This window comes from Podarcis erhardii (genome assembly GCF_964252035.2).
Source record: "Podarcis erhardii genome assembly, chromosome: 11".
Classification (NCBI taxonomy): Eukaryota; Metazoa; Chordata; class Lepidosauria; order Squamata; family Lacertidae; genus Podarcis; species Podarcis erhardii.
Genome location: NC_138501.1, coordinates 29,959,525 through 29,978,648, shown reverse-complemented (window position 1 = coordinate 29,978,648; position 19,124 = coordinate 29,959,525). Strand labels below are relative to the sequence as shown.

General features: G+C 38.4%; 2 protein-coding genes and 1 long non-coding RNA gene across 5 annotated transcripts in view; 1 reads left to right on the top strand and 2 right to left on the bottom strand.

Moving 5' to 3' along the window:
• LOC309352658 overlaps positions 1-19,124 on the bottom strand; it is a 70,157-nt gene that overhangs the window by 10,839 nt on the left and 40,194 nt on the right. The window lies entirely within an intron of this gene.
• On the bottom strand, positions 228-14,286 carry RAD17 (RAD17 checkpoint clamp loader component). 3 transcript variants are annotated; one of them, XM_081881199.1, is made up of 17 exons: positions 14,211-14,286; positions 12,727-12,828; positions 12,014-12,274; positions 10,778-10,861; positions 9,295-9,451; positions 8,492-8,628; positions 7,930-7,982; positions 7,518-7,643; positions 7,363-7,432; positions 6,319-6,430; positions 5,845-6,024; positions 5,038-5,123; positions 4,733-4,879; positions 3,658-3,804; positions 2,754-2,874; positions 1,836-1,893; positions 228-978 (listed from the first exon to the last, which is right to left on the bottom strand). In XM_081881199.1, exons 2-17 carry the CDS (start codon positions 12,769-12,771, stop codon positions 708-710), a joined length of 2,055 nt encoding a protein of 684 aa, XP_081737325.1. In that variant the 5' UTR covers positions 12,772-12,828; positions 14,211-14,286; the 3' UTR covers positions 228-707. The 3 variants fall into 3 exon arrangements, with proteins under 3 accessions (XP_081737325.1, XP_081737324.1, XP_081737326.1); XM_081881198.1 differs by lacking the exon at positions 14,211-14,286 and adding an exon at positions 13,838-13,974; XM_081881200.1 differs by lacking the exon at positions 14,211-14,286 and adding an exon at positions 13,693-13,828.
• On the top strand, positions 14,271-18,736 carry AK6 (adenylate kinase 6). The gene is made up of 5 exons (XM_081881283.1): positions 14,271-14,406; positions 15,232-15,324; positions 16,243-16,301; positions 16,395-16,540; positions 16,692-18,736. Exons 1-5 carry the CDS (start codon positions 14,322-14,324, stop codon positions 16,879-16,881), a joined length of 573 nt encoding a protein of 190 aa, XP_081737409.1. The 5' UTR covers positions 14,271-14,321; the 3' UTR covers positions 16,882-18,736.

Genomic DNA, 19,124 nt, shown 5'->3' with positions numbered 1-19,124 from the left:
ATTTATGGGAGAGTAAATACCACAGTTTTGTTTAGACTTGCAGATTATGCAAGTGGGCAAAGAAGCAGGCATTGTATGGTGGGGACAGGGAGATAGCCTTTTAAAGGTCCTTTGGGCCAGTTGCACTTTTTGGATGCAGTTGAAATGACTTGTGGCCCAAAGGCAAGTTTGTCTAACACACGCTGTACCCGCTTCAGTTTTATAAACATCAAAAAAATCACAAAGCATACAAGGAATTCAGAAATTTATTTACATCTTAAATAATACACAGCCCAGAACTTAAACGCTTTGTACAGGTTTTCTATCACTGCAGGTAAAGGTTACTTTTGTGAAATTCTAACTATTGACAGTGTCCCTCCAAAGAAGGAGAGGCATGTAAATCAGTGCATTTGTCTCATAATACTGATTTCCACACCACCTCTCGGACTGGGACCAAAATTTTGAACTGAAGTGCACACCGTTGAAGCTTTACAGTGTAGAGTCAAATAGTACTGGCGAAATCCAGTACTCAGATATCTTGTGTATCATTTGTTTCTCTGGAAATGAAGCTGCGTGAAACTCTGGCAAAGTAGTAATAGCTCAAAAAAATAAGTTGAAGTTATCAGTAGTAGCACTCTCAGTACAGTTGGCTAAGACTGCTTATAAAATATGAAACCTAAAATTATGCTAAACACTATCACAGCTTTGGGGTTGCCATTTTACACTGTCTAGTCACTGTCATATTCCTCTATGATTAGTTCATTTTCCTCCATGATTGCTTGTGCTAAAATTGGCTGAGGTTGACTGGCTGGTAGTTCATTTCCACTAGATTGGCTGGAAGGAAGAGGACTTTCATATGGTTCATTTTTCTCACTGGTTTTGTTTTTCTCCATTTGGGTAAGCACATTTGTGGACTGCATCTCAGCAAAATCCCCTTCATCATCACTGTCTAGGACCTGTATTGCTGAGTCTTTATCAGTAAGAGTTTCAAGCTTCAACCTGTTGTGGAATGAAAGTAATAAAAGTTCAGAAACATTTTATGCTTTTGCAGAGAATTACTGAGGAATTCAGGTATGCAAATAACAGATAAAAACTAACATCTGTTTCTCCTTTTCTCTCATTGCCTTTCGAAGTTAAGCTTATAAAGCTGCATTCTTAAAGTGAGCAACAGGTAGGTGTGTGGACACCCGAGAAGAAAATAGTTTTGTATGCCTAGTTTGTAAAACACCTAAAAAACCCTTACAGTCCAGATTTCCAAACTGTGTGTATTGACAGCAGATTACATGATTTGCTGTACCACTTTCTTCCTGTTGACTTTCACCACAGATTGTGACCCCTTAAAAACTACTGAAAAGGAGGAGAGATTGCAAATGCTTAGTTGCTGTTAGCCCAGTTTTTGCATTTAAACACAGAAAGCACAGTTAGTTGCCTTATAGGACAAATCTCACAGTGTATAATTGTAAATTTAAAACCAACATGAGGTTTTACACTTCTTAGTAATATCTCATATATGCAGACTATTCCCTCTCCCAACATACGCCTTGAAGACGTATGAGGCCTCCACTTTGCTGAAGGCAAGCAGGTCTGGGCAGTATATGGATGGGAGACTGCCTGAAAACTGTACATACTCTGGTTTGGGTTGCATGTAGAAAGGTAGGATATAAATAATAAAAGAATAAATAATAAAACACATAGAGTCCTTGATATGGTCAGAGTGACATATCAAGTTGATTGTTACTTTTCCCACCTTATAGATTGAGAAATGACCAATGTAGTCAAAGTGCTATATGAAAGTATATACTGATATATCGAGCAAACATATTCCAATTTGCAAAAGAGCCACAGCAGGCATTTACCTTCCAAAGTGTTTCTTTAAAGGAAGCCTTCCAATGTCCTGAATAAAAGTAATCTGAGCTGAGATAGAATACACAAAAATTATTCCTTAGAATTGTGTTAGAACTTGAATTTGTTGTGTATCCAGAGTACACAATCCCATTTTAAGCTAAGACTGTTTTGCAATACTTCCTCCACTCCTGATTTAAACCAGAGATAGATAGATAGATAGATAGATAGATAGATAGATAGATAATATTAACATACCACCTAGGGTTTGGTTAATCATTACATTATTTTCCATGGCCCAAGGCTTTTCTGCTCTAAAGCTCCACCCTCCATATCCCAATCAATACATTTGTCATGCTGCTGTAGGAAAAACTGAATGAGTGCAATTTTAGCAACTGCCCTTGCTCCTAAAAAATGAGCATCTATAGAAGCCCTTTGGCCCAAGTATGCAAACAAGCTACAGGCAGCACAATGGGAGCCAGTGTGGTGTAGTGGTTAAGAGCGGTAGTCTCGTAATCTGGGGAACCGGGTTCGCGTCTCCGCTCCTCCACATGCAGCTGCTGGGTGACCTTGGGCTAGTCACACTCCTCTGAAGTCTCTCAGCCCCACTCACCTCACAGAGTGTTTGTTGTGGGGGAGGAAGGGAAAGGAGAATGTTAGCCGCTTTGAGACTCCTTAAAGGGAGTGAAAGGCGGGATATCAAATCCAAACTCTTCTTCTTCTTCAATGAGAAAAACAATGTTGAAGCATTAGGGCAAAGCATCAGATGCAGATGTACTGACACAAACGCTTAGAGAACTGATCAACATCTCCCATGTGGTGTTAAACCAAGGTTAAGAGTAAATTATCAGTACTAACTGCTTACCATCAGAGTTTGGCTAAGAACTTCCAATACATTTTCTGAAAAAAAGAGTGTTTTTTTTTTAAAGTACCTTGGTTTCTCATTGGATTTGTCAGCATGGCAAGATAAGGTAACAGCTGGGTCTGAAGGCACAACGGTGGTAAACAGAAACTTGAAAAGAGGGATTTTGCAGCACTGCAGTTTTCCTGAAACTATAAGGAGGCAGAACGAAGAAGTCTAATAGTAAACTATATTATCTACAGTTAAACCACAAAATTTCTCTTCCGACTCTCTACCAATTATAAATATCAGGAGGTTATTTTGCCAGAACTTCCATGCCTTAGAAACCCAACATTAAAACAAGCGTGCAGCACTATCCAGGAAATAACTATTGAGATCTGGTGTGATACATTGCCTAGACAGCTGCAGGAGCTTAAAGCATCAAGTTATTTCTTTCCATTTTGATTTTCCTATTTAATTTTTTCTGGAGATAGCATAAATTGAAGGTCTGTCCATTTTTACTCGAAGCTGCTACACTAACAATCCAAGAGGTACACTTCTTTATTCCTAACCATGTTACAGAGTATGTTGAAATGTATTTTTCCCAGACCAAATGCTACTTTGTGGTAGCCGCTAAATATATTTCTTCTTGGGTTGTTTGTGTAGTCAAACTGGTCCTAGATGACACTGCAGGAATGATTCATCTAAGATATTTTCCTTGGCTAGATGGCACAAGGCAATCCTTTAATTAAAACTTAAACTGAAACCTTAATCTTATTAAATAACTCTTTAATCTTGTAATTAATATGCTTATCAAAAACATGCAAGCTAAGGCAATCTTACAGCATTATTAACCTATACCACAAATCAGATGAGAATGAGACTAAGAAAGCTGAACTTAATTTACTGTTTCTATTTTAGGTTATGATTTGCAATAAATGTAAAACGTTTTACAATAAATGTTGAAATAAAAAATATCATTTCAAAATAATTACCTTTTTGTTTATTAGGAACCACTGTGGTTTATGAAGGGGTCGAAAGCCCATTCCTCCTTTGCTTTGAGCAGAGGCTCTGGATCTGTTTGAATGCATTACGCCCCTTGTGGCTATGGATGCACTATATTCCCGGAGTGTAGGTCTTGCCTATAGGAAATGATAAAAACAAGATCAAGGTGAAAGGGGAACATTTCTGGCAGTCAAGTTTTCACCTAGTTGCAACTGAGCATTTATTTGAGGTAAGTATTTTAAATTCCCAGGTTTTTCTAAATTGGTTAAAATCATTTGATGATTTGAACTTATCAGTTTCATATGGTGAATAATGAGCAATGCACCCCCTCACACTTGCAACAGCTGGTATTTTTCCATGCCATGTAGTCTGTTGGTTCGAACACATGGGAGCAAATTTAAAGGATGTCTGTTGGATTGTGTCATGGATATCCACTCCTGCTTCCTCTCCTCTACCCATAGCCCCTCACAACTCCAAGACAGACTCTAGGGGTCCCCCAATCTTTCAGAGCAAATTTGGTATGTGCATTAGAGGCTGTAGGGATGAGGAAAGGGAGATCAGCTGGGTGTCATTTATAAAAAAAAGTATCTGAGACACAACAACTTTATCCAGACTATAGAAAGACTAACTAGAAAATGGCACATGCTTTCTTCGGAACAATTGTTTGGTAAGGCAAAGCATGAACAGTAAGCTTTAAAGTTACATAAAACACACTGTCATACAAGAACAACAAGTCTAAGGGAGTGCACTAGGTAAATGTTGAGGTTTGTCTTTATTTTATTATGCATTTTGTTTTCATTTTGCGTTTTTATGTTGTGAACTGCCCCATGATCTTCAGATGAAGGGCGGTATTATTAATTCATAATAAGTAATAATAAGCAGAAACAGTTATGGTAATATATGAAACACAGAACCTACAAATTTAGCACACCCACTGAGGAATGGTGAAGCCATTCACTTTCCTTGGTTCAAAATGTTTATTTTTCCCTCCTCTGACATTTATTCTGAAGCCTTCATATTTCTATGTTTTGTTACTTTAACCTATTGTTACTTTTTAAAACTTACATCCCAGTTACTGCAAAGGAAGTCAGCAGTACTCAAATATTCACTGGCTCTCACAAGATCATCTATATCAGAGAAAAAGTCTATGTAGTTTTGATGAAGGTATAAATTAAATAAGTCCCCAGGCATGTGTGACTTTTCTACGACATCCTAAATAAAGGAGAACATACAGAATTAAAGTTATGCATCAGGAGGAAATGAGTTAGCATTATGACATATTAAGAATATCACTGTTACATCTACCACTTACATAGGATAACTAGCAGTATTTTTTCACTCAATTAATAGTAAACAGTAAATGTATTTACCTCAGGATGAACAAGCAAGGGATTTCGTTCATATTCTGTTAAATGAACAGGTAACCGAGGAAATTCCAAATCTGTTGCTGGTTCTCCTGTAAAAATAACACACACTACAGCTACATACAGTGCTACCTCGGGTTAAGAACCTAATTCGTTCTGGAGGCCTGTTCTTAACCTGAAGCACCACTTTAGCTAATGGGGCCTCCAGCTGCTGCTGCGCTGCCAGAGCACAATTTCTGTTCTCATCCTGAAGCAAAGTTCTTAACCCGAGGTAATATTTCTGGGTTAGTGGAGTCTGTAACCTGAAGCGTATGTAACCTGAAGCGTATGTAACCCGAGGTACCACTGTATAAGTTTGCATTAAATATGAGAAGCATTGAGTATTTGGATATGGAGACAGGTTACTGACCAGAGATGAGGGGATTGTCTACAACTCAAACTTGGCTAGTACTGGTTCACATGGCTTACAGCACACATAGACGTCCATGTGACCAAGGCTCCTGGTAGTGTGTGCAAGTTTTAATTGCATGGAAGCCTGCGCATGAGCTGGTACTCATGTTCAGTTTATGCCAAGGCATGGATCTATAGGACAGGGCTTGCTCCCAATAATTGTGCAATGCCCTCTGCTCACAATTCATATGTGACAGATTCCAGTTAGAAAAAAACAATAGCTACTCATTCTTTATATTGTCTTAAGAGTCAGAAAAGTAAATGAATCAGTTGTTGGCAAATGTAGAAGCTGTCAATAATTGACATGAGAATTCTTCCCCTCACACAAATAGAGTTAAGAATAATAGGTTAACGTGTTCTTACTTTTGCAGTAAAGTATTTTCCCCAAGGCATGGAACAGAAAGATGGAGGAATCTTTGGCGCCAACAGCTTGTAACTCCTGGTTACCAAATTTCTTTTTCTTCTTTACTTTAGATAATGTATCATATTTTAATGTGGAATTCCCCTTTTTCTGCGACAGAAAGTTGTTCTCTGATGAGCAGTCTGGTAATCAAAAAGCAACAAAAGAACAAAGTGGTAGACTGTAAAACATGAAATCCAGATTTTTTTATTCAATAGAAAAATAAGGTGCGCTCATTATTTCACAAGCGGAGAGTTGTCTTTTCTGTTAATCTTTGGATCAGCACCACAGTATAAAAGCCCCATTTAACAACCAAGAGACATTCAATTCTTGTCTTGCATTGATAGCGTTCCCGCAAAGCTACCCCAACAGTGTTAAAATAAAAATGATTTCCACAAAACACAAACTTATATAAGCAGAAAAAGTTCCATACTTGCCTCTTAAAGAAGAAAACTGAAGGTTATTTATTGCACTCCTAATATCACCTGAACATCCTTTGCAAATCAACTCTAATGAAGATATGTCAGGGACATCGGTTTTTTCTCCATTCTGCAAAGTAAAGCAAAAGCATCTGTAAGGTCTTTAGTCTGCACAACAAGACTACTGTTAGTTTGTGAGAGCCACTGTGTTGTAGTGGTTAAGAGCGGTAGTCTCATAATCTGGGGACCTGGGTTCGCGTCTCCGCTGCTCCACATGCAGCTGCTGGGTGACCTTGGGCCAGTCACACTTCTTTGAAGTCTCTCAGCCCCACTCACCTCACAGAGTGTGTGTTGTGTGGGAGGAAGAGAAAGGAGAATGTTAGCTGCTTTGAGACTCCTTTGGGTAGTGATAAAGCAGGATATCAAATCCAAACTTCTTTGTAGATAAACATTGGCCATAAGCTTTATATGATTTTATTAAACTGATGTTTGCAGCATCAAGTAACCTAAGAGATTAGACTTCCATTAGTTCTCACCTCTTTGCTCTCTCAATCAGTGTGCCACCTGGTATTAGTAATACCCAGAACACATTCACGGGTTTCCTTACTCAATGGTGGAACAATGCTGCATATGATACTATTATTTACATTTCTAAGTCACCTGTTAACTGAGCATAAACACATATCCATACACTACTAAACTCCTACAGCTCCTCTGATAGTGAAATAAATTACAAGTGCTATGTGTGGGGAAGCCATTTGTATACATCCATGTATTTCTGAGCTTCTTGTTTTTGTTTTATTTTACCTGTACTTTCCCTCAAAGGAGTTCAGAACACTGTATACGGTTGCCCACTACAGATCTGTGAGGTAGGGTAGTCTGAAAAATGCTGACAGACCTCAGTCATTTGGCAGCCACTTCTCAAACACAAGCCACTTGTTAAAAGTTATTCTATTTTTTTGGAAGGAGCAGACTAAATAACTCTCTCAATTGATACCTTCAGCTAACCTTTACAATATGACCATATTGCAACTGTCCCAGTGCTGCTTTAATTTGACCTACCGTCTTGAACTCTGCTCCAGCTATTCGATTTAGAACTTTCATCATCATCGTTGGAGCCACGGGGTTAAAACTGAGGAAATTAATGAGGCAGATGGTCAATATATATTTAATAATGAATCCTCAGTTGCAACCAATGCACTCAATGATCATTTTACCTAATGTTAGCTATATGTAGTTCCTCCTGAATCTCCTTTGGAAATAGAGACCTTTGGTTGCTGGCTCCACTGAAGGCATCTGATATTATAAACACAAGAGGACATCTGCTTGTCCGCACAAACCTTCTAAAATGAAAAATGAAAAGAGAAAGTCCCAAGTTTAAAGGCAAGTGTTGATCTAGATATCAGTCTGTAGGAGTCTATTCTAGCAATAAGCAACTAGAAGCCTCTGGCCCAAGAATGCCTCCCACCTCAAAATGTTTACATTCCACCCCCAGACACCAAAAATTCAGAATAAATTGAATGATGTGAAGGTTTCCATTTGTGTTCGTGGAATTTTATAGCACATCAGCCGTATTCCTCAAAGTGGCCCTTTGATAAAACAAACTGCTAACCATGGCTTTATACTCACCTCAAGATTTCATGTAAACAGCTATGGTCACGGTAAAAATGGTTTGGCATATCCTATAAAAACCAAATACAATACTGTTATTCCAGCTTTTTTCCATTATCATTGGAGTTACACTGTTCAGACTGTTCAAACTGTTAAGAGAAGTCTTGTCATGACAAATGCAGCTAATCCTCTCCTTACCTTATATTAGCGCTTCATAATATTCCTATTTTAGCATCTCTGTAGCATTAATATTGTGGGTGACCATTAAGACTATAATATGAGTCATATGCTTATTTTACTTGACATTTATAATAACAAACTGTTTAGATTAAAGTGCTACTTTAGATAAACCCAAATGTTCCTGTGCTCTTAGTAGGCTCACTGTGACAAAATTTTCAAATCATCCCGTGAATCACCCCATACGATTATACTAACTCCTATCTTGCATTATTTACTCATTTATATACTGCTTAATATTCAAAATCCCTAAGCAGTTTACATAAAACAGTGTCCTTTAAAATATAAGAAAAAAATATATAAGATTTTAACTTGAATTAGTTAGTCAACTATTTTTACTTACTTCCACAAGAATAAGTCTTCTGTCAGTTTCCATGGATTGTCCAACCATCTGAAGACTGGCATATTTGTTTGCTCTTAATAGAAACTCTTGAAAGAGAGCTGTCTGGCTCTGATAAGGAAGTATCTGAAAATCAGACTCTGAACAGGAGAGTTTATTTTACAGTGTATACCTTATAAATAACAATAATATGAACATGAAGATTCAGTATCCTAGGACCCGTCTGCTTTGAATTTGGTGTTTTAGAGCAACAGGCCATTTTTTGCCTGCTGACAAATAGCACAGGCTAAAATCCACCAAAGGTGTAGATTATGGGAACTGGATGGGTGGTACAAGTATACCACACCTTTGAAGAAAAAGAGTGCAGATATGATCTTTATAGTTTCTATTTTCCATCAGCGGATAAAGGTATCTGCCTTAACTTAGAAATCCCATCCACCTTCATTTTAAGAGCTTCAGTTGTTGTACAAATCAGTATACTCTACAGAAAAGGCAGCTCTGCAAGCTTAAGAACCAATTTACTGAGGGGGGGAAGGCCAGCCCCACTGTTCCCTTCCCATTACTGCAAAACTATCAGTTTTGAATTGTGAAAATGTTTGAAACCATGGGGTGAAAAGAGGGTCTACTAGTGAAGATCTGAGTATGTATCTAAAGTATCACACTATTAAGTAGAAATGAGACTCATTAATTCCAATGAAACTTAGAACAATTTGATGGACATCAGATTGTGATATTATGACAAATACACAAACCTACCAAATATATTCTAACTGCTTGACTCAAAAAGTCTTCAATTAAATGCTTACCATGGCTCAAAGAATCTATGACATCGTCTTTCTTGAAGTCTAGTGATACAGGATTTATCCATTCTTGCACTTGAATGCCAAGATCTTTGGCTAATATTTCCACAGTTGCAGACTTGCCACATCCTGGAGGACCAGTTAATAATAATATAGAGCCTTCCTACAAGACACCATATAATAAACCAACTTGCTATATTAGAAGGAAAAAGCAGGATAAATTGTTAATTCCCCCCCCTCCCCACACTTTCTGTTAGCACAGTTTCTGTTGTTAAATTACAAATTACAATCCCAATGATTCACTATTTCACCACACTTATACAAGTGTAAAATTAATTGCTTATTAGGTAATCATATATATTGCAAAGAATTGGAAGCAGCAATAAAATGCTACCAAAACAAAATATTTGGCAAATTCTGTTACTACCCCTAATACTAGTTTTTATTTGAATTAGGATGACAAAAAAAAAAAAGCTAACAGCAGTTTGGATCCCATCCATATCCGCCACACACACACACGCACACAAAAACCTGTGTGGAAGGGAACTTGCCAGCAATGCTCTTCTGAAAACACTTGTGCAAGAGGAAGAATATATGCAGACTTTTCCCATGCAATGATTTAGCTCCAAGTATAACACTGCAAACGTCGGCACCTTTTAATTCATCCCTGTATGCCCCTCTGTTAACATACCAGAGTATCGCAGCATTTCTCAGGTCACAATGCAGCAAAGTCCAACAGGCAATGTGGAACAACTTAACATGCATGCAGAATAACTTTTTTGAGTGACATGCAACTAGTTTTCATTTGGAGCAGACCCATTTGAATTACTGAACATGGCTAAGTTGCATCCAAAAATTTCAGGGTGCCTACTCTGAGCCAAGCTTACTCCTTGCCATTCACTCCTCTCAAAAGAAGCTGTAGCTCAGTGGTAAAGCATTGGCTTTGCATGAAGCAGCTCCCAGGTTCAATGATAGGCATCTCTAGGTAGAGCTGGGAATATCAGCCTCAAAATCAGGAGAACTGCTGCCAACAGACAGTACTGAGCTACATGGAAAACCAACTGTCTGATTGGTATGGATCTACGTATGTTCCTCTCCCCAGGTTGCAAAGAAGCAAACAGTTAAATGCATATCTAGCAGTTCAGAAAAGGAAGGGGAAAGGCCATCAAATGATGCCTATTTCCCTATGGTATGTCAGTCCACATGTCAAAAAGCTACAGTTTATGTTAACTTTATTTTCAAGTGCACCGTATTATATTTCCTAAGAATTTATTTTGCTGCTACAAACTTCTAGAAAATTACTGTGCCAAATCTCAAAAGCAGATTACTGCTGCAAAATGAAATATCATGCAGGATTTGTGTTATTTTCTCACCTCATCTCTGAAGAAAATATAATCTGTTGAACATTTCCCAGTAGGAGTCTTAAGTTACACAAAGCCTTCAAAACAAACTTAGTGGCAGGTAAAGCTACTAAGTAAATATATGCTACCTGTCTGAGTGGCCTTTGAAATGTGTGATCTTTTAACCATGCTTCAACTTCTTCAATTTTCTTCTTGTGTATGGCAAGCTCATTCTAATGAGGAAAAGAATTAATAATATATAGTTCAGGCAAATAATTTTACAGTAGAATTAAATACTGCGAAAGAACACTGATGTAGCATATCCTCTTGGTACCTGTAACAAGTTAATTATTAGTGTAAGCAGAATAAAAATGGTTCTATTTTCACTGTGTTTCCGTAACTGGCCTGGCTCAGTTTGTCTTCCAAACTGGGATCCATTTTGGCCAGAATTCAGGCTATTAGGGTTCCAGCTATCTGGTGTCCATCTCCAAGCCCCCAACCTTGTGCCTCCAGCTGTTTTTGGACTACAATTCCCATCATCCCTTGCCACTGGTCTTGCTAGTCAGGGATGATGGGAGTTGTAGTTCAAAAACAGCTGGAGGCACAAGGTTGGGAAACACTGGATTACATTACACACAGCAGAGTTCAGGGCCTGAGATTCAGCAGCAGCCTTCAGACTGCAAATAGTTCCACAGCCTACTAAACTAACTAAAACAGGCTTCCTCAACCTCAGCCCTCCAGATGTTTGGAGACTTCAATTCCCATCATCCCTGACCACTGGTCCTGCTAGCTAGGGATCATGGGAGTTGTAGGCCAAAAACATCTGGAGGGCTGAGGCTGAGGCAGCCTGAGCTAAAATAAGGGGCATCTGCAGGAAGGGTCCATTTATAGTCTGAAAGCTACCACAAGACCTCTGTCCTAATGAACTGGAATGTGATTACAGTACATAATTGCCACATATCGGAGCCAAGGGACTAGATCTGCATTAATTTTCAAGGCATTCAAAGGACATCCAACATATTTCTAGAAACGACCATACGTGGACAGAAGTCTTGCTCACATCTCTGTTTATTAAGCTGAAAGATGATCATCTAGACATAGTCAATATCATGACTCAATAACAAGTGCAAAAATATTCCATTGCTACTGCATAATATTCCAAACACTTGCTGACCATTTAAAAAGATCTATTTTAAATGAACAAATTTCCAAATGCACTTCAAATCAAAACATATATCTTATACTTTTCTATTAACCAAGTATACCTATGTTCTATCAACTTAATAAATCTATGAAACACTAACTATTTTTCCTTTTGGACACACCACTTCAGCAATACACATAGCTATTTGTTGTTTTTAAAGGAATTTTAAACTAAACTTTACCTGAGTTTTCGGTTTGTATTTATCCACCCAAGATTCGTTTTGGCCATGGTTTTGTTTTGAGAGTTTATATTTATATTGCTCATCTATAGAAAGTGGCTTTCTTTTTTTTCTTTCAGTCTTACAACTTTCTATCAGAGAGCAACGCTCTTTTTTCTTCCGACTGTGTTTGGTATCTGTTGATGGCTTCTTATGAAGAATGTCGGATGACAGAATTGTATCCTTACAGAAATCACTAAAAGATGGCTCCACCCAATCAGTCACCTGACAAAATATAAGTAAACAAAAGTTATTGCATGGTAGAAATGATTAATTCTTAAACCAAGTAATATTTTACAGTAGGGTAGTCCAAGGTCTTAATAACAACAACAACTTTGTCATACTATTGGAAAGCACCCTTTCAACTTTTAAGATCTAATTGAACATTCAGTAACTTTGTTAAAATACAAGAAAGGGAGTCTGGAATCAGCATAAAATTATGAAAATAGTATGTCTTAAGTTTATATATATATATTTAGCCATGGTGTGTTCAACAGTTTTTATTTCCAGTAACTATACTTTGTCTGGAACATTTAACTGTGATTTCCAAACTACCATTGGCTGATGTTGTGAAAAGTGATAATAAAGGAAGCAGTCCTTCTCTACATGAGTATAACAACTGTGCATAAAAGAATAATACAATCCAAAGTCTTTAATATTTTAAAGTAATCACTCACTTTGACTTCAGCAATCTTTCTTTTTGAATATTTTTTTGACATCATCAACCTTTGTAGTTTCCATCCGAAGCATATGACCAGCAGCCCTTTAAATTAAATGACCTAAAAAAGCGTAAAATATTTATGTAAACAAACTTTACACAAATAGAATTTTAAAATGTCCAACTAGGCAAAACATCCAACTAGGGCTGCCTTGCAAATAATTAGATGAGGGGATAGCCCCAGGGAAGGAAGCTGCTATTTTCCTCCAAATGTGCTGTTTTTCCAAGTAAAGGTTCATTCCTAACCCTGGCCACTGCTCAACCAGTCTGTATGGAATGCCAGGCCACTTCTTCACACAGGGCCTTTTGGGTCTTCCTGCTGGATTTCAGTGACAGAGATCTTACCGGCTTCCACTTTATCCACCCCTTCCCAGACTGGTGCAAAAGGGATTGGGATTGTTTCTACCAACTCATGGTGATGGAGAAAAACCTCAGAAACTAATTAGCAGCATGACTGTGAAACATATTCCTGCAATAATTTTTAAATATAGTGGTACTAGTACGTCAGGCAGTAGTAGGCAGATTTCAGTAACCTGTCACAGACAACTATAGGTTTCATCTATACAGCAGGCAAAAACATCAGAACTGGATATTCAGTCACAAATTTAAGCTGTCATACCATCCCCAAAGGATACACAATATAAAGAGTACACTCACACACAGAGACAGTTGTCCAAAAATATAAGCACGCTGGTGTTTGAGTTAAAACCATCCTCAAGGCAGCTTATGACATGAAAAGATTTGCATAATTACAAACATAACGGAAGTCATAAATAAAACACATCAAAAAGTACACAACCAAATTAAAACAATTTCCACACGAATCATAACATGATCTAGAAATAAAGATACAAAAATCAGCATCAGTATTATTATTTATTCAACTTCTACAGTAGGAGCAACCAAAGAAACCTCCAAACTCTACCCCAGCCGAAGAGTCTGTTCAGCAGCTTTTGTAGCTGGGGTCGGTCAGGGACCCGCCCACCCAGGCCAGGTGGGAAAATAACGGCCACTAAGGAAGGGAGGCCGATCTTCCAGGGCGAAAGGGAAGCGAACTCAGCGGGACTTACTGCTGACCGGACATGCTTCGGACTGCGCCGCTCCTTCGGGGATGTCCAGCCGAGAGACTTGCGGAGCGGCTCTGCCCGACTGTGTTGCGCTGACCCTTCTCCGCCGCTTCTGTAGCCCAGGCAGCGCCTTACTCGCCCTTCTCCATCACCAGGGAGACCTGCCGCGGTCCCGTAATACCCGCCCGAGGCGCCTTTCTCCTCCTGGGACTCAGGCTGCCTCCATTCAGGCTGGGGGCTTCCCACGCATGTGGGCGCCCAGCTGATGGCGAAACGCTAAGGCCTCACCCTCTGGCCCCAAAGAAAAGCCAAAAGCTCGCCGAAACGTACGTATGTATGTATGTATGTATGTATGTATGTCATACGTGATTCTTACCTCACAGAGTCGCCTTCCTATTTACCAGAAGACGGGCGGAAGAAAGGGGGGCCCTGTGACGTTGTTATTATGCGCTGACTCGGGCAGAGTTGGGAAAGGTCCCCGCGAAGGATGAACACGTGTCTGCGTGACGCCTTTCCAGGCACTTGGATCGTCCCCCAAGCGAACATGAGGAGACCAAATATTCTTCTCACGGGTAAGAGCAAAACGGGTTGTGTTTGTATCTCATGCAAGTGCTTTAGAAACATAACGTCCCGGGTCCAGTTTCTAGTGTTCTCGGATGAAGGCAACCAGTAACAACAAGGCTGGGAAAGATTCCCGTCTGAAATCCTATCCTGGAAAGCTGTGTGTTTGGGTCGACTCGGTGCGAGGCAGCTTCATGGGTTTTACCTGATTGTGTGCCTCGGTAAATGTCACTTTTACCCTCCTATTTCTACTTCAAATATGAGGCCTGGGCTAACATGCAAGCAAACTATGTGATCGAATGGGCTATGACATTGTTTTGAATGCTGCTCCGTGTTTGTTTGTTTTATATAACATGCAAATACAAAACTTGCTCTTTGCCATATGCCATACAAACTGATTGTAGACAATTTTTAATATAGAGAAGCGTTCAAAGTGTGATGCACACGCCTGCAGGATATTTTTTTAAATGGAAAGTCTTTGGCTATCTTGCTTGAACTAGGCCTGTCTGGGCCTTTAGTAGCAGTTTTCATGTGGAGTTGATTACAGTACAGTGGTACCTCGGGTTACATAGGATACATACGCTTCAGGTTACAGACTCCGCTAACCCAGAAATAGTACATGAGTTTAAGAACTTTACTTCAGGATGAGAACAGAAATCGTGCTCCAGCGGCGCGGTGGCAGCAGGAGGCCCCATTAGCTAAAGTGGTGCTTCAGGTTAAGAACAGTTTCAGGTTAAGAACGGACCCCTGGAATGAATTAAGTACAGGTACCACTGTATATGTTATTAGTTGCTACTATTGATTACTGTTTTGTTATGACATATGCTGCTTTGTAGGTACGCCTGGTGTTGGGAAAACTACCCTAGGCAAAGAGATCGCTGCAAGAACAGATTTTACTTACATTAATGTGGGTGATTTGGCCAAAGAAGGTGAGTTTTTATTTTACAGAACTTAACACTTGAAAGTTGATGTAGAATTCGTATTTAAGTTATATACTGGTAAGTAGGTATAGTTTAGATATACAGTGGTGCCCCGCAAGACGAACGCCTCGCAAGACGGAAAACCCGCTAGACGAAAGGGTGTTCCGTTTTGGAGGCGCTTCGCTAAACGAATTTCTCTATGGGGTTGCTTCGCAAGATGAAAAAATCTTACGAGTTCCTGCGGTTTTTTTCCGTTTTTTCCCCCTTTTCCTAAGCTGCTAAGCTGCTTAACAGCTGTTCCGCTGATAAGCCGCTTAACAGCTGATCGCTAAAAGCCGCTAGACCACTAATAGCGCTAATCCGCTAAGCTGTCAATGGGCTTGCTTCGCAAGACGAAAAAACCGCTAGACGAAGAGAATCGCGGAACAGATTCTTTTCGTCTTGCGAGGCACCACTGTATGTGGTAGAATTCAATGTTGTGCTATTATGAACATTCTGTCTGTGCAAGCATTTCAGCTCATCATATGGAACAACCCCACCCCTCTCTCCTGACTCTCCCCACCCCTTCCTGCCCCAACCAATTCTGGGAGGCATTCAGTGGGAGAAGAGGGAGAAAGCTCCATTGCATAAGCAGTAGTCCTTGCACAGAGTTTCTGCTGACAGGATGCCTAGATGAATCCTATCCATAGCTATAATGCTAAAGGGAATAAATTCTGTTTATAGACATGCTTGTTAAAAAAAAACTTTTAAACATACGTCTAAAATGCATAGAGTAAGCCTCATTGGACTTATGGAACTTATTTCTGAATAAAACCCATAATATTGGGCTGCGCACAGGTTTTTGAGAGACATACCTTAAAAAAGCAATTGACAGCAAACCATTGGAAACATTTTTTGTATTCTTACCATTTGTTCCTCATTATACAGGGGAGCTATACGAAGGATTTGATGAGGAATATGGATGTCCAATTTTAGATGAAGACAGGGTACGTTTACATTTAAAAACTAGCACAGTTGTGGGTTTTATTTTGTTACTAAGAATACATTTATAAGTTTATTTTGTATGAATTCTCTTTTAGGTAGTTGATGAACTGGAAGAGAAGATGAGTGATGGCGGTGTAATAGTTGATTATCACAGCTGTGACTTCTTTCCTGAACGTTGGTTTAATATAGTATTTGTGCTTCGAACTGAAAACTCAGTCTTGTATAACAGATTGGAAAGCAGGTAAAATCAGCGCTACAAAATAGATGCAGTACCAGATTTGGTTTAGGATGAAGCCTCTTGTTAGTACATAGTCTTGTCTCTGTTTTTTAACCTAAAATGTGCTCCCAAATTATCTCAAGTGTTTTTGTCTTATCTTATTTTATTTTTTTAGAGGATACAAAGGAAAAAAGCTTCAAGACAACCTTCAATGTGAAATTTTTCAGATCATTTATGAAGAAGCCATGTCATCATATAAGGAAGACATTGTTCATCAGTTGCCCAGCAACATTCCAGAGGACATGGAGAACAACTTAGATCAGATTATACAGTGGATCGAACAGTGGATGAAAGACAACAACTAGCATTTTAATATATAATATTAATAGACCAAACAGTCTTAGAAATAACTTAATTCAATAGCACTGGCTGACTGGTTCTTGTCAGTTACACTTGCTGTTTCAGTCATTGAGGAAACAGTAACAGTTACTTTTCTATGAAAATAAAATTGGAGATAAATGAAATTCAGCAGATTTATGCTGCACTAATTATAGCTGGTTTCATATGACTGCAGAAACTGGACATAAGTTACAGACTTGGAAACTTTAAAAAACATGACATTCTGTGTAATTGGGCATCTTAAGATTCTTTTTGAAGATTTGGTTGAAAAGGTTAATAACAAACTGCACTGGCTTGTTTAGGTATTAGCATCTCAATTGCTGTGCAACTTCCTTTTTTTTGGTAATACGTTGAATTGTTCTGTGGAAGTTTTTATTTTTTAATGGTGGGGCTTGGTTTGTGACAATGTTCCAGGTTATTAAGTTATCGACATGCAATGTCATTTAATATATTTGTGTGTGTATATATATATTTCATTTACTAGCTCATAGTAAATGTTATCAATCTTTCAAGCCTAAAAGCTTTCCCGGTGAAGTTACTTCTAATGCTATGGGAATACTGACCTGTCTTTGCAAGTGTAATACATTGACTATACACAGTGCAACCTGAAGTGCAACCACAGGTCATGTTATTGATGTGAACACACATGCCAGTTCCACATAATAGGAAGCCCAATTTGATAGCAGCTTCCCATAGCATGTATGTGTGTCAAATACAGATCTATGTTTTGTCTGTTGACTACCACAACACATGTGCAAAATACACAGTACCAAGTGAAAGGTAGGTAGAAAATTGGTTATGCATGAATAAAGTATTAAGTATATTTGTAAGTATGTTTATTAGTGTCTCTTCTTTGTGTTAAAATATTTAGCTCCAGAGGTCTGATCTTTGAAATTTATAATGAAATTATAAAAATTGCAAAGGACACTGATTAGTATCTTAACAGGAAGCACATCTTCCTGTTGTCAGTTGGGAAAGGCCCACTTTGATTGCCCTAGTAGTTTTGTGGTAATTCAGCATATATAAAGCACTAATGTTTTCTTTTCTGGAACTAAAAAGGTTTAAAGGTATTCTTGAAAAGGAGCCTCCTTCTTTAGGAATAGGAGACTCCTACTGAATTTAAGCATATACTAAGTTAAATGCAGCATCAGTACTTAAGATACTCCTAGCTGCACATTCTATGGTATAATGTAAATTACACAGTCATTCAGTGTGTATAGTACAACTGACACTTATGGGGGATACATATTGTCATGGCAGTGAACATGATAGGACTTTCCCGTTCTCCTCTTCCTCTTCACGCTTGCAAAATCTATTCCAGAAGGTTCCCCAATTGTCCAGAGTAGATTTTGAGGGGCATCAGTGTACAGGTCAGGGGGAAAGTCCCATTGCACAAGTGGCTGTCACTGTTGGGTGTTGCCCTTATCCATGGAGCATTTGATTTGTGCCTCTTATAACGTCATTGTATGTTTGTGTTTTGTATATATGAAAATGAAAATCCTCCAGTTTGCCATTTTCCTAACTAAGCTACTTTGACTTGAAACTTTTATTATTTACTAAATAACTATTGGAAATGACTTTGTACTTAATATAATTTTGATTTATGGGGAAATGGGTCTATAGTTTTGTAAGTTTCTTAATAAAAAGGAGTGCATTTAATGGTAAACATTTAGCTTTGCATTTATATACAGGTATGTCTATTAAAGTGCCTTCTATGATATGCTGTAAGCAATTTCTTTTCATGAATGTTTAAATACGATGTTTCTATTCAACTTTTGTAGTAGCTCTTGCTGTGTTCAATAAATTTGCTTGTATTGATGACCAGTTAAGAAAACCATTTAACTTCAGACATGTATTGCAGCTAAATCTGTATCTCACTCATCCTTTCCTGTTTGTCAAAGCTGAATAATCCTATAGTGCAATAGAGGCTTTTGACATGTAGTAGCTACCTATGTATGTGGGAAGACCCTTCATGAAGTGGTAGAGCTCATACTTTGTTTAAGGCCAGAGGTTTAATAAAAAGGTTCCATGGTGGCAGGTCATCTATCTATCTATCTATCTATCATCTATCTATCTATCATCTTAATTTATCCTTTTTCAAATAAAATAAAAATAATTGTACATTTTCCAATTAACATTCAATTAGTATTACTTCCCCTCCACCACTCCATGGTTTCCCCATGTATTGTAATATTGATGCATATTCTAA

Coding starts and splice junctions, on each gene's coding strand:
- RAD17 (XM_081881199.1), bottom strand. CDS start 12,771: ATGATGTCAAAAAAATATTCAAAAAGAAAGATTGCTGAAGTCAAA. Junction 3,805..4,732: donor TCCTTTGCAGTAACTGGGAT/GTAAGTTTTAAA, acceptor CATTTCCTATAG/GCAAGACCTACACTCCGGGA. Junction 979..1,835: donor TTAAAGAAACACTTTGGAAG/GTAAATGCCTGC, acceptor ATTCCACAACAG/GTTGAAGCTTGAAACTCTTA.
- AK6 (XM_081881283.1), top strand. CDS start 14,322: ATGAACACGTGTCTGCGTGACGCCTTTCCAGGCACTTGGATCGTCCCC. Junction 14,407..15,231: donor ACCAAATATTCTTCTCACGG/GTAAGAGCAAAA, acceptor GCTGCTTTGTAG/GTACGCCTGGTGTTGGGAAA. Junction 16,302..16,394: donor CAATTTTAGATGAAGACAGG/GTACGTTTACAT, acceptor ATTCTCTTTTAG/GTAGTTGATGAACTGGAAGA.